This window comes from Anser cygnoides, chromosome 5 (genome assembly GCF_040182565.1).
Source record: "Anser cygnoides isolate HZ-2024a breed goose chromosome 5, Taihu_goose_T2T_genome, whole genome shotgun sequence".
Lineage (NCBI taxonomy): Eukaryota > Metazoa > Chordata > Aves > Anseriformes > Anatidae > Anser > Anser cygnoides.
The window spans coordinates 34,635,559-34,648,898 of record NC_089877.1 but is presented as its reverse complement, the minus strand read 5'-3'; the positions used below and the strand labels follow the sequence as shown (position 1 = coordinate 34,648,898).

The 13,340-nt window shown below is 39.9% G+C and overlaps 1 protein-coding gene across 8 annotated transcripts in view; it reads left to right on the top strand.

Annotated features, from left to right (window-relative positions):
- Positions 1 to 13,340, top strand: part of CKAP5 (cytoskeleton associated protein 5) — a 51,580-nt gene that overhangs the window by 29,404 nt on the left and 8,836 nt on the right. For 5 of the 8 annotated variants that reach the window (XM_066998725.1, XM_066998724.1, XM_048065263.2 and 2 more), the window contains exons 24-36: positions 783 to 911; positions 1,577 to 1,771; positions 2,398 to 2,533; positions 5,516 to 5,604; positions 6,396 to 6,506; positions 6,795 to 6,920; positions 7,626 to 7,775; positions 8,173 to 8,376; positions 8,627 to 8,762; positions 9,581 to 9,774; positions 11,499 to 11,671; positions 11,889 to 11,912; positions 12,825 to 12,998. In XM_066998725.1, the coding sequence (XP_066854826.1) occupies positions 783 to 911; positions 1,577 to 1,771; positions 2,398 to 2,533; positions 5,516 to 5,604; positions 6,396 to 6,506; positions 6,795 to 6,920; positions 7,626 to 7,775; positions 8,173 to 8,376; positions 8,627 to 8,762; positions 9,581 to 9,774; positions 11,499 to 11,671; positions 11,889 to 11,912; positions 12,825 to 12,998 (1,841 nt within the window). The remainder of the gene's footprint in view (positions 1 to 782; positions 912 to 1,576; positions 1,772 to 2,397; positions 2,534 to 5,515; positions 5,605 to 6,395; positions 6,507 to 6,794; positions 6,921 to 7,625; positions 7,776 to 8,172; positions 8,377 to 8,626; positions 8,763 to 9,580; positions 9,775 to 11,498; positions 11,672 to 11,888; positions 11,913 to 12,824; positions 12,999 to 13,340) is intronic. The other 3 variants (XM_066998727.1, XM_066998726.1, XM_066998728.1) reach the window with 3 other exon arrangements.

The following is a 13,340-nucleotide window of genomic DNA, read 5'->3' as shown; positions in this document are numbered from 1 at the left end:
AAGCTGTGATGTTCATGAATCTACTAATGAGAAATCAAAATGTGTTCTAGTCTGCTAACAAGCTGTGCTGACATTTAAAGTACAATGTGCGTATATTGATGTGCGCCAACGTGCATTAGCACATTAATGCTTAATGTGTCTGTATCCTTGGTACGGGCAGTGTATGCATTGGTGGTTTCTTATTTTACTGAAGGGGCAAAAACTCTAAATTACTGTGCACATTACTCCTATTTATATAAGACTTGCTCCTTTTTGTTGTTTGATGCTGTTCTGAAGTAGTCTGAAGATGGAAAATGAGTAAGAGTAGAGGGCTCCCCTATTCATGGTTTGACTTCTGCTTGTGTGTATCCTAAATAAGAGTGCCCTGAAACTAATAACAGGTTCTATAACCCGCTTGCCCTGATTTATGAGTGTACTACATCTATCTTTACCACCATCTTTTACTTTTTAGGTAAATCATTAACCTTATTCTTTTACTAGGAAACTAAGCTAAAGGAGACTCCCAAACTCTCATCAATGAATAGTAGCAAGTTCAGAGTGCTTCTAGAGATGCCTTTAGTCCTTTTTTTTTTTACTGAACTACTGCTAAAAACGATAAATTAATATGATGTGACTTGGTCATTTCTGCATCTCATAGCATCACTAAAATTAGGTTCTTCTGATCACTAGATTTCTCGAGCAGTGAAGAAAAATAGAGATTTCAAAGCATATAACCTGGAATCTTCTGTTGTAATCTTCTGACCCCTCTTTACAATTATTCTTCTTAAATCTTTTTGTTACAGAATAATGTTCGTGCCGCTGCATTAGCAACTGTGAATGCCTGGGCTGAACAAACCGGAATGAAAGAGTGGTTGGAAGGTGAAGATCTATCTGAGGAACTCAAAAAAGAAAATCCTTTCCTAAGACAAGAGGTAGGCTTCTGCTAAGTAAACTTCTCCACATGTGCATGTAATCAAAATGACCTTACTTACAAAGGAATATGTTCAACTAAGCAGACTGACATTGCATAATACGATCATTACATGAGTAAACAAGTAACTCTGTTCTTACTGACAAAATGTCAAACTTCACAAGGCTAATGAGCTGTCACTCCTGCATGTTAGCTGTAATTCAGATTTCAGTGCCTCCCAAATGAAGTTTGCCTGTTTTGATTACCCTTTTAAGACCTATTGTTTTTCTTCCAATTAACCCTATGGCAGTGAAGACCTGAACTGAACTGGAGGTATTAATAAATTGAAGTGAATGAAGTGCAACTTACTAATCAGCTGCACTAGCTGAAATTACAATGCTTTTTTTTCAAAAGGAAGAAACAACTCAAGCAGTCTTAGCTAACTAGGCTCCAAGTTTTAAATGAGCTGCATATTGACATACTGCACTTGTTTTTTTTAAACTGCTGATATTAAAGTTCACATTAAGAATGCTTGCCTGAACAAATGTTGTAGGGCTTTGTTCTTTTTGCGTGTGAAAATGTGAAACACTTCTACAACTGAGCTACTCTTCAGGCTTTTGTGGCTTATACTAGGTGTTCCAGCTAGCAGTGAGCACTTGCCCAGAAACTTTTTATTCTTTCTTTCAGCTGCTTGGTTGGTTAGCTGAAAAGTTGCCTACCCTCCGTACTGTTCCTTCTGACCTGCTCTTGTGTGTGCCTCACCTCTACTCCTGTCTTGAAGATAGAAATGGGGATGTGCGTAAAAAGGCGCAGGATGCCCTGCCCTTCTTTATGATGCATCTTGGATTTGAGAAGATGGCGAAAGCCACCAGCAAGCTGAAGGTATTGTTTTCGCTAAGATTAGATAATATGACCTTGAATGAGTGGATATTAACAAGTCACATTCACAATCTCATGACTTGATGTCTCCAGTCGTTAAAAGCCTGTCTTCAGTCCCTTTGAGTTCAATGCAAATAGTGTCAGGAGGCTGAGAGTTAGTTTTTTCAACTTTAGAAAGACTGCTGCCACAACAGGTTTATCACTTCAGGAGCTTGATACTTATTCACTATGCTTTTGTTTTAAAATAAAAAAATCTACCTGCTGATAGCTTCCTTACTGGTTATTGTCCAGCTGTATGTCTTTGAACATACACTTTAAGATGGCTTCCAGCAATTTGTTGTATCTTTACGGATCACTGAGTGCTGGTTCCCTCTTAGGGCTCTCCATTAACTTCAAGGGACTGCGCACCTAGGATAGATTGCTAGTTCACATGTTTCCTATAGGTCCTGCAGAAAGAAGCTAATGGATGACGTGTTTTATCTCAGAACAGGAATATCTGAAAACATGTTTTAAGATAAGCGTCATGGAAGATGCTAACTAGAGAATAGTACTGTTTGCCTTGTCTGTAGCATGTATTAGCATTGTAATCCTTCCATATCTATTACTTTTTCCCCCCCCCTGCTCTCTAGCCAACTTCCAAAGACCAGGTACTGGCCATGCTTGAGAAAGCCAAGGCCAACATGCCAGCCAAACCAGCTCCTGCTGCTAAAGCATCTTCCAGAGTGGGTGGGGGAGCAGCTCCAGCCAAATTCCAGCCTGCATCAGGTAACCTCTCGAGTTCTGGTAAATGAGTGATAAAAGGGTGGGTTTCCTTTCATTTAAGAAAATCTATTGGGTTAAATAGCACTTTGAAGTTTATTTATGTTTTTTGAGAGCACAGGTTCTGTAAAATTGATTCTCTGATTGACTTTCCCAGCTTGGGACTACATAAAAAGGAGTTCTATTTGCAGAATCTGAGTGCAGGAATTAGTGGATAAGCTTACAATTGTTGTATTAAGTTTGAGATAGTAGGTCAATCATCTGCAGGGAAGAGCTTTTGGCTATATATGGATATTACTAACTGCAGTATGCCATTGTAGAGTTTGTTGTAGACATTCTTTTTAGATAGATAAGCAAGTTGTTTTGAAGGTAACTTTCAGAAATACTCTTTACACTAGGTCTGTGGTCTGGACTAATACTAACAACATGGTTTCATAGATCCAAAGGCTATGGTGCCTGTGGAATATTAACCTGGAAATATGTTTTAATATTGTGTCCCTGTATCTAAAGAAACAGAACAACACTAAAAAATGTCTGAACTTTTGAACAAAAATAAGTTAAAATCTTGGTCCTTCTCAATTTCTAAATTAAATTAATTTGTATTGATGTAGTACTTTGCATTTCTGAAAGAGTGTATCCTTGCAGAGAATCATTTGATTACGCTTGCATTTACTCAAACTTCTTTAGTGCATGCAGGCAAATGAATAGTCTTACGTATCTGTTTCATGGAGCTTAAGTTTTGAGGTTTCTAGGGAACCTTTTTGTCATGCTAGAGGAAGAAGCCCTCTTAACAGGAGGAGGGAAATTCAGCATAGTTGCAAACATCTTCCATCATTCCATTCCTTTCCATCATTTATCGGCAGTCCTGGCTATCAGGGGAGGTCCCAGTTGACTGGCAGCTAGCCAATGTGACGCCCATCTATAAGAAGGGCCGCAGGGCAGACCTGGGGAACTACAGGCCTGTCAGTTTGACCTCAGTGCCAGGAAAGCTCATGGAGCAGATTATCTTGAGGGTCATCACGCGGCACTTGCAGGGCAAGCAGGCGATCAGGCCCAGTCAGCATGGGTTTATGAAAGGCAGGTCCTGCTTGACGAACCTGATCTCCTTCTATGACCAAGTGACGCGCTTGGTGGATGAGGGAAAGGCTGTGGATGTGGTCTACCTTGACCTCAGTAAGGCTTTTGACACAGTTCCCCACAACATTCTCCTGAAGAAACTGGCTGCTCGGGGCTTGGACTGGTGTACGCTTCGCTGGGTTAGAAACTGGCTGGATAGCTGGGCCCAGAGAGTTGTGGTGAATGGAGTCAAATCTGGTTGGAGGCCGGTCACTAGTGGTGACCCCCAGGGCTCGGTACTGGGGCCGGTCCTCTTTAATATCTTTATCGATGATCTGGATGAGGGCGTCCAGTGCACCCTCAGTAAGTTTGCAGATGACACCAAGCTAAGTGCATGTGTCGATCTGCTCGAGGGCAGGAAGGCTCTGCAGGAGGATCTGGATAGGCTGGAGCGATGGGCTGAGGTCAACTGTATGAAGTTCAACAAGGCCAAGTGCCGGGTCCTGCACCTGGGGCGCAACAACCCCAAGCAGAGCTACAGGCTGGGAGATGAGTGGCTGGAAAGCTGCCTGGCTGAGAGGGACCTGGGAGTATTGGTTGATAGTCGGCTGAATATGAGCCAGCAGTGTGCCCAGGTGGCCAAGAAGGCCAACAGCATCCTGGCCTGTATAAGAAGCAGTGTGGCCAGCAGGTCTAGGGAAGTGATTGTGCCCCTGTACTTGGCTCTGGTGAGGCCGCACCTCGAGTACTGTGTTCAGTTTTGGGCCCCTCGCTACAGGAAGGACATGGACGTGCTCGAGCGAGTCCAGAGAAGGGCGACCAAGCTGGTGAGGGGTCTGGAGAACAAGTCTTACGAGGAGCGGCTGAGGGAGCTGGGCTTGTTCAGCCTGGAGAAGAGGAGGCTCAGGGGTGACCTTATCGCTCTCTACAGTTACCTTAAAGGAGGCTGTAGCGAGGTGGGGGTTGGTCTGTTCTCCTACGTGCCTGGTGACAGGACGAGGGGGAATGGGCGAAAGTTGCGGCAGGGGAGTTTTAGGTTGGATGTTAGGAAGTACTTCTTTACCGAAAGGGTTATTAAGCATTGGAACGGGCTGCCCAGGGAGGTGGTGGAGTCACCATCCCTGGAGGTCTTTAAAAGACGTTTAGATGTAGAGCTTAGCGATATGGTTTAGTGGAGTACTTAGTGTTAGGTCGGAGGTTGGACTCGATGATCTTGAGGTCTCTTCCAACCTAGAAATCTGTGATACTGTGATCTTTGTGCTTCAGTCAGTTCTGTCTTCAGTTCTGATTGATCATGCAGTTGATTTGACTTTCATTGTAGGAGGGTGTGGGGTTTCTTCATGTTTTGTTTTTGTTTGCTTGTTTTTAAAATCTTTCCACGCAACCGTCTGTCAGCTTCTCTTTGAAAATACCTATGTGGTATTGAGAATAAAAAACATAGCTTAATTTTTATGCTAAAATCAATTACAAAAAAATTCTGTGACAACACTTAAAAATTATCTGGATGATCTGTCCAGTGTAGTTTACTGCGGGGCTACTGGAATGCTTGTGCTGACACAAGGGAGAAGGTGACAGGATTGGGTTACAAGGGATTAGAAGAAGCAGTCCTGCATTATCTCCTTCTTAGGGCCAGCTTGCCTGCTCAAACTGAGGACAGCTACAGCTTCAGACACGAGCCCACACAGTGCATCTGTGTGCATGTTTTTAAACCTGTTTTGATAATGACGAATTTGACATATGATCTTAATTCAGAACTTTGTATGCTTACATGCAATAGAAGAAACTTTTTACACATTTGAAGTCCTCAGATGACAGTGTGATAAAGGCATTATTATCTTCATCAACATTTTTTCTTCTCCGCTAAGAACAGAAAACCAGCGCTGACCTAAAATAGGCTTACTGGTAGTTTGAAATGGTCTATTATTTTTCCAGCTTTTTCTGAAGATTCAGGGTCCAATACCATGGAATCCAAGCCTGATCCCAAAAAAGCCAAAGCAGGAGGTGCCTCCTCTAAAGCTAAGGTATGCTGATGGCATTTTGTATGAAATCGGTTCAATTAAGTTAGTAGATGTAGTTTGTTAATGTATTACAAGTAGAAGAGTATAGCCCTTGCTAGGGACTGCTTATACTAAGAATTATTGTGATTGTCTGATTTCTGAAATTGTATTCCCATATCATCTACTTCATCACTATTTTTTTCATTAACTATTTAATTATTCCAAAGCCTGCGTTGGCACAAATGCAGTTCTGTGGACAGCTTATTCCATGTTCTAAATATGCTTGACCTTCTTGATTTCATGTGATTGAGAACTCACTATTACTATTGCGGTTCCAACATTACACTTTGTACAGTAGTTTTGAGCCCAAGTATCGAAAGAAATTAATCTCTCCTTTACAGTAGGGAGGATAAAATGCTCTCAAGCACAGAAGGAAGATGCTTAAATACATAGTAATAGCCTCAGCTGATTACATTTGAATTGTGGTTAGGTTTTTCTGCTTTGTTACGGTAATTTTTCTGCTATTAACTTTTAAACACAACAACAAAAAGAAAACCTGTTCTACAGTCCTGTTGCCTCCTTTGTCTAAAGTAATGCTGTAATGAGATCAGTTTTGATACAGGTCCAGATTTATGACAGAAGTGAATGGAACTAACTTTGAAGGATGTTACAGGCTTGCTTAGGTTAATATATTCATCTGTCAAAACTGATGCCAGAGTAAATGCCTCTGCTGTGAACTCACAGAAAGTTTGGAATAGTAACTCTAGTGAGTAAATCTTTCTAACAACAAAGCCTTTTTTGTGGCTTATTTACAGCAGTCAGATGTTAATAGCAGTATGTCCAAAGGCAATACCAGCCAGTCCAAAGCTAATACAAGCCTCAGCAAAGGCAATACGAGTCTGGCAAAGAACAAATCTATCAAACAGGTACCACGTTGGGTTTTAGGGATGCGTGTGGGTGACTAGTGCACTGGTTGAGTGACATGTCATATTTCACAGAGTACTATTGCGCACATTGTCGTGGGTATTGCTTCCACAGCAGCAGAGCACATACTTCTAAAACTCTAATCAACATTATTCTTCTAGCTTCTCTCTGGCTCTTGTACACCTAGGCAGCATGACGTTGGCTGGTATCTAATGCTTGCAATTGCTTGCCTAAGGCATGTATGTGTCTTGCATTGCCTCTTGAAACCTTGTGTGTTGCTTTTTTTTCAGGGTGTACAGGGGAAGAAAGTGTTAAGCAAGCCTACTTTGAAGGAAGACGATGATAAATCAGGTCCTATTTTTATCATGGTCCCAAATGGGAAAGAACAGAGAATGAAAGATGAGAAAGGTCTGAAGGTGAGGAAAAAAATGGATGTGTTCACCTGTTTTGAAGTAGTATAACTTTAGCACCTTCCTTTGTTCTGGTATTTAGAGTTAAACGTGCTAGGGCATGAAAGTACTAGGCTCTGTCCATCCTTTAGATTGATTTTTCTAGTGTCTAGTTGACTTTCGCAGGTCCATATCAGTCTTACTACGGTGTTTTCCTGTTTTTTTTTCCTGAATTTTGTGCATTTATGCATTCTTGTAAAACACAGAGGCCTTTTTACAACTTTTTCCAGCTGAGAACTCTCTCAGGTATTAAGCTAATTGACTGTTTTCACATAATTAATTCTAGAGTTGTAATATCCACTGTGAATTCTTTATACTTATTTTTTTAACAGCATCTCTTATAAAGCTTGTCTTTTTGTGGAAGTTCTGTTACTTAAAACACAGGGTTTATTTATTACTTGCTAGTGAATAGGCCTATTTTGCATAAAAAAAAACATTTAAAGTAACTGGTAATAATTAAGGTAATAACCTAAAGATAACCACTCGACATAGGGAGAATCTTTCGTGTAAGCTAAGGTGAGGAAACCCCACCAAACTTTTCCCACTTCTTTTTGATAATGAGAAGACTTTGAAAACAGATTCTGAAGCAAGATTAAAAGCAACGCAACTTGCAGATTGCTTCAAGAAGAGAAGGTACTGCTTGGTTTGAGTTCTAAATGCTGGTTTTTGCAGGTGTTAAAGTGGAATTTCACTACTCCCCGTGATGAATATATTGAGCAGCTGAAGACTCAGATGTCCAGTTGTGTGGCCAAATGGCTACAGGATGAGATGTTTCATGCAGACTTTCAGCACCACAACAAAGCACTGGCTGTTATGATTGAGGTAAGTTTGGATCTGTGGTAGTGGATGACAACACAAAATTATTTCTTGCTACGCAAGAGTCAGCTCGAACTAAAATCAACTTGCAGTACTCTGAGAAGCCAGGGATCACTGTGCTGTGAAATTTAATTTTAGTAAATATCGAAATAATTGTCAGAGGAATGATAAATTTGATATTAATATTGGCTGTTTCTTGAGAGAGGAGAAAATGAGTTAGTTTGCTGGAGACTTCGTAGAATTTCAGAAAGCTGTACAAGGTAAAAGTGAGTACTTGGAATTTTAGGACTCAACCAGCAAAAGTAGACAGTTTTAACAGGCATAGCTTTTCCTTATACCTGTTTTCTTGAACAGTGTTTCACTTTGCACAACCTCCTTTTTTTTCTTTCCATGTCACTTCAAGCATTTGGAGAGTGAAAAAGATGGAGTCATCAGCTGCCTGGATCTGATCTTAAAGTGGCTGACCCTGCGGTTCTTCGATACCAACACAAGTGTTCTGATGAAAGCACTTGAATACCTCAAATTGCTTTTCAATTTGCTGAGTCAAGAAGAGTATCACCTTACTGAAAATGAAGCATGCTCTTTCATCCCATATCTCATCCTAAAGGTACTTTTCGTTGTATAAGTTAACCTTATTTTTCATGGGAAACATAGGATGACATCAAACACTTTAACTTGTTCTTTTTGAATATATTGCACATTTGACTTTAAAAGGCATTTGCAAAATTATTCTTGATGCAAAAACCTTTTCTGGGTTTTCTTAATGTTATTTAGACTCAGTCTCATCAATGGTACGATGAGACTGTTGAAAATGTTATGTATTTCCCCTCCCCACACACACCAATTTTTCCTTCTAGGTAGGAGAACCAAAAGATGTCATCCGCAAAGATGTCCGTGCCATTCTGAACAGGATGTGTCTCATATATCCAGCCAGCAAGATGTTTACTTTTATCATGGAGGGGACAAAATCTAAAAACTCAAAGCAGCGTGCAGGTGGGAAATAGCATTATGAACTGAGTAATTGCAAGTAGTTCAAACTGTATTGTTTAGTATTCCAAAAAGCCAGCATAACTTTTGGTGGAACATGAGATTTGCCCTGTATGTAGAATTCTGTGCACTTGCAAATAATCCTTTTGGGGATTAGATTTTAAAGGAGAATAATCTTTTTATTTTGTGTCTTTGTCTTTGGGAGGTACAACAATTTGTTAAATTACTATCAATGTTAAGACTGATACTTGAGTATGCTTGTCTTAATACAACAGTACTAGGGAGAACGGTAATGATAAAAATTGTCCAGGCAACTAGGGGACTCAGATAACCTGATCAGAACTTTGAGAAGAAGCATCTCTATACTGCCTATCTGTCTCAATTATATTTTGGAAATTATTTATTGTATGGTGTTTGTGTAGTTCAAACAGCTCTGGTCACCTTAAGGATATCTCATCCTGATATAACCAGAGAGTTAAATTCTATGCATGATACAACATTGCAAGCTCAGAACTGTCTAAACTACCTAAATGTAAAGTTAAACTTCACATTGCTTGTATATGGTAATAGGAAATATTTGCAGTGGTATGGGGATGACTTATAGCTCTTGCATACTATCTTTGTGCTACTTGTCCCATGAATCACCTGGAGAGTGTGTATCTATCAACAGGGAGGGCAAGAACTCCTGTTCTGATAAGAAATTCAGTATTGTGATTCATGCTTCTCTACAGTGAACATTCAAGTTGTGCAAGCAGCACAGAAATCTGAGGGCTCTCTTCCCAGCAGCTTTAAATTTGCATGTGTGTGTCATTTTCTTCCTCTAGAGTGCCTGGAAGAGCTTGGATGTCTGGTCGAATCATATGGCATGAACGTATGCCAGCCAACTCCAGGGAAAGCCTTGAAAGAAATGGCAACTCATATTGGTGATAGGGACAACACTGTGCGCAATGCTGCACTGAACACCATTGTGACTGTGTATAATGTTCATGGTGACCAAGTATTCAAGCTGATTGGAAATGTAAGTGTAACTGGAAATACGTCTTTTGTTCAAATCCATACACTTGTGTAGGGATTTGCACTGTTTTGCTTGTGATGGGTCATGTTAAATTCTGGTGTTGGTGTCAAGAGTATTTTGGTATGTTAGGAATAACTTGCTATACCATAGATACTCTAAAAGTTGTTTTTTTTTCTGATCGTGAAATTTATAACCTGGGTGTTCATGAATAAAAAGCAAAATTTGCAGAAATGAGCAAAACACTGAACTTTAATAGGAATTAAAAAGTTTGTAGAGTGACTTGCTACAGAGCTTGCAGTCCTTGTGATTTGGAATGAGATTTTGATAAATTATTTGGCAAAAAAAAGCTAGTTGTTGAGGCTCCCTCAAGTACTTGGCTTGCTTTTTTTTTTTCCTATGCCCATCCTCACAAGCTGTTTAGCAGCTGAAGTCTGGTAAGTTTGGTTTGTTTGCTTTATCTTATTGTACTTAAGTGTTTAAGGTCTGTGCCAGTACTGTGTAGCTTTGTATTGCAGTTGTTTTCTGGAAATCGTATTTATCCATGTTATATAAATGCAGTGAAAGTTAAAGGTGGCAAAACTCAGTTTCCAAAATAAGCTGCTCCCCCGTTCTCCAGCAGTGGAAAGCCAGTTTCTTGAGTTTTCTACGATTATTGTGCGTAACAGATCAGGTATCCTGAATTCTAACTTGAGTCACAAGCTTTTAGACCACTTTCTCCTGTTCTGTTCTCTGAATTTGCGGTCTCTCTCAATAACGTTTTTAGCAGCACTTAAACTGCTGGGAATGTGATAGCAATGAGCAGGGAAACAAGGCTATTCACTCCACACCCCCTTTCTGGTTCCTGAAGTAAGTCAGGATGTTATATTGAAATTGGTTTAATGTGATTCTCTGTTACTTTCTCTGGTAGCAATCTCCATGAGAAGTAATGCTGCATTTTTCTTCAACCTGTTAGATTCACTTCTTATTTTAGATCTCTTGTTCAGAGTGCAGTCTGCCTCCTTTTGAGTGTTATGTTGCATAGTCTATTTCCTTTCAGATTTTCAAGGTTAAGAAAAATTGCTGTCAGCTTCAAAATGCCCTACCTAGTCCCTAAATGCACAGCATTTCGGAAAGGTTTATTGATTGTAAAAGTGCTGGGGAGTACTACCCACAAAAATGTCCAGACTACTTTCGTTCAAATGATGTTACTGGTAATCTTCAGTCCTGTAGATAAGCATATAAATATGATTCTTATCACTGCATGAGTTGCAGTATTCAGTTGGCTTATCTTGTTTTCATGTTGAGTGATGGGTACATCGAATAGGCCAGCTCTAGAAGGACCTTGACTTCTGTGGCAGGGTCTACAGTGTTAAAGCATTGTCTGGGCTTCCTGACAGAACAGGGGACATGGATACATGGGTGGGTAGTTTTGTTTTTCAGCAGCACAAGCAGCAATTGGAAATACATGATAGTGCCAGGGTTTGAATTCAAAATGACTTGTTTTTTTGGAAACTGTGGACTAGAACTAGCTGTATTCCATATTACAGCTTGTTCACATGGGTTAATTAACTCCTGAAGGAGTATCTGGTAGTACAGAGTGGCCCTGATAGAGTGCTGCTAAATGGTGTTGAGCTACCCTTGCTATTACAAAACCTAAGTCTGTAGTAATAAGTGTATACCTCCCATAGGTGACCAAGATTTCTAAATTCAACACAACTCAAACTGAGTGAAAGCATTATTTTTTGTAGCTATCGGAGAAAGACATGAGTATGCTGGAGGAGAGAATAAAACGATCAGCCAAGAGACCATCAGCTGCTCCCGTGAGACAAGTAGAGGAGAAACCTCAGCGTACTCAAAACATCAGTGCTAATGCTAGCATGCTGCGGAAGGGACCAGTTGAGGACATGTCTTCCAAACTCAAGTATGTAATGATATGTTGTGGTCTGTAGCTGGTATAGTATATGTGCTAATATCATGTCCAGCAATGTTATTTTAGTTCTCGTATCATCATCTTTGCATGTTGTGAAAATTGGCCAAATAGTTTAAAGCAAAATGTCTAAAAAATTTTTTTTGTCTTGTCTGTCTTTAAATCTTTCTAAATGGTCTTGTGCCTTTTTTCACTGCTTCTCCATGGACAGAATTATGTATCGCACTTATAGGATGTAAGTACTGCCCACTAACTCCTTGGTAGCAAGGCTCTTATATTTCGATTTCTATCCTGGTCATCCTTTCCTGTGGGTGACAGGTTTATCAAGGCTGACTCTGGGTTATTTACATTCTCTGATCTAAATGAGAGTAAGAAACAAAACATACATGTTTCTACAAAGGTAACTATTGATCAAAGTGAAGGCAGACATGGTACTTTGGTTAGGCAGCTGTTGAAAATGCTGGGAGAATTTAGGACTACATGTTATATTTGAATTGGTGTTCACTGGTCCCTGTTCTTAACTTGTTAGGGCAGGCATAGAGCACAGAAGTGGATGAGCATGTGTGAGTCAGAGAGCCTGGAGCAACAGTACTAGAAACAAAAACTCAGAAACGTTATTCCTTACCACTTGCTCATTATCTTGGAATAAAAGTCGCTGTTGAGAATCATGTATCAGAACACTTCCATTGAAAAATCTACTATGAAACATTCGTTCTGAAGGACAATGACAGTCCTACATTCAATTAGGCTTGCAAGATTTCTTATATACATATGCATCCTATTCATCAATTAAAAAAGCCCGCCGTGAAAATTAACTCTATATTCCATTAATGCTACTTTAAACTGTGCTGGATCACTCTCAGAATGAACAAGTGTGTACCTAACACTGCTTCAGGGGGGTCTCAGGTTGTGTTATAAGTATGACTAAGAAGGCAAGTAACTAGCAGCTACTCTTCTGGCCTATAAAAAATTGTTTTACTAAGGGCTAGGGGAATAGCAAAGGGGGTTATTAAGGGGCTTGAATAAAATCATATCTTCAAAATCTGTGCTATTCTATTATGAGAGCTTTAGGGCTACCAGTGGATGCTAGCGCTAGTACTCTTGCCTGTTGTATATATAATTAAAACCTCTCTCCTGGTTTCTGTAGCCAAAATCGCAACATGGGTGGTCACTCTGAGACATCGCATACAGTTCCACGGGAATTCCAGCTGGATCTTGATGAAATTGAAAATGACAATGGTCCTGTCAAATGTGAGATGCCAGCACTTGTACAGCACAAACTAGATGACATCTTTGAGCCAGTCCTGATTCCTGAGCCCAAGTGAGTTTGTTGCATCTCTTCAATGAAGTCATAGGGCTACTTAAAACTACTTTGAGAAGCTGAAATGACCGTGCTAGTTTGTACATTCAGACTTCTTTACATAAGAATGCAAAGAGTCAACTAGCTTGAAGAGAGATGTCAAAATGACAGTCTGGGGTACTGTTCTGAAGTCTGGATGACAGGTTTTTTTATAATAAGAGAAAACTGATTTCTGTTCATCTTTGTATTTTAAGTATTTTTAAGACAATATTGAGTTTCTAAATGTATGATAAGTGTCTTTACATAGTGCAATAGACATGTTGTTAGAAATGATTTCTGCCTTCAGCATCCCCTGTGAAGATG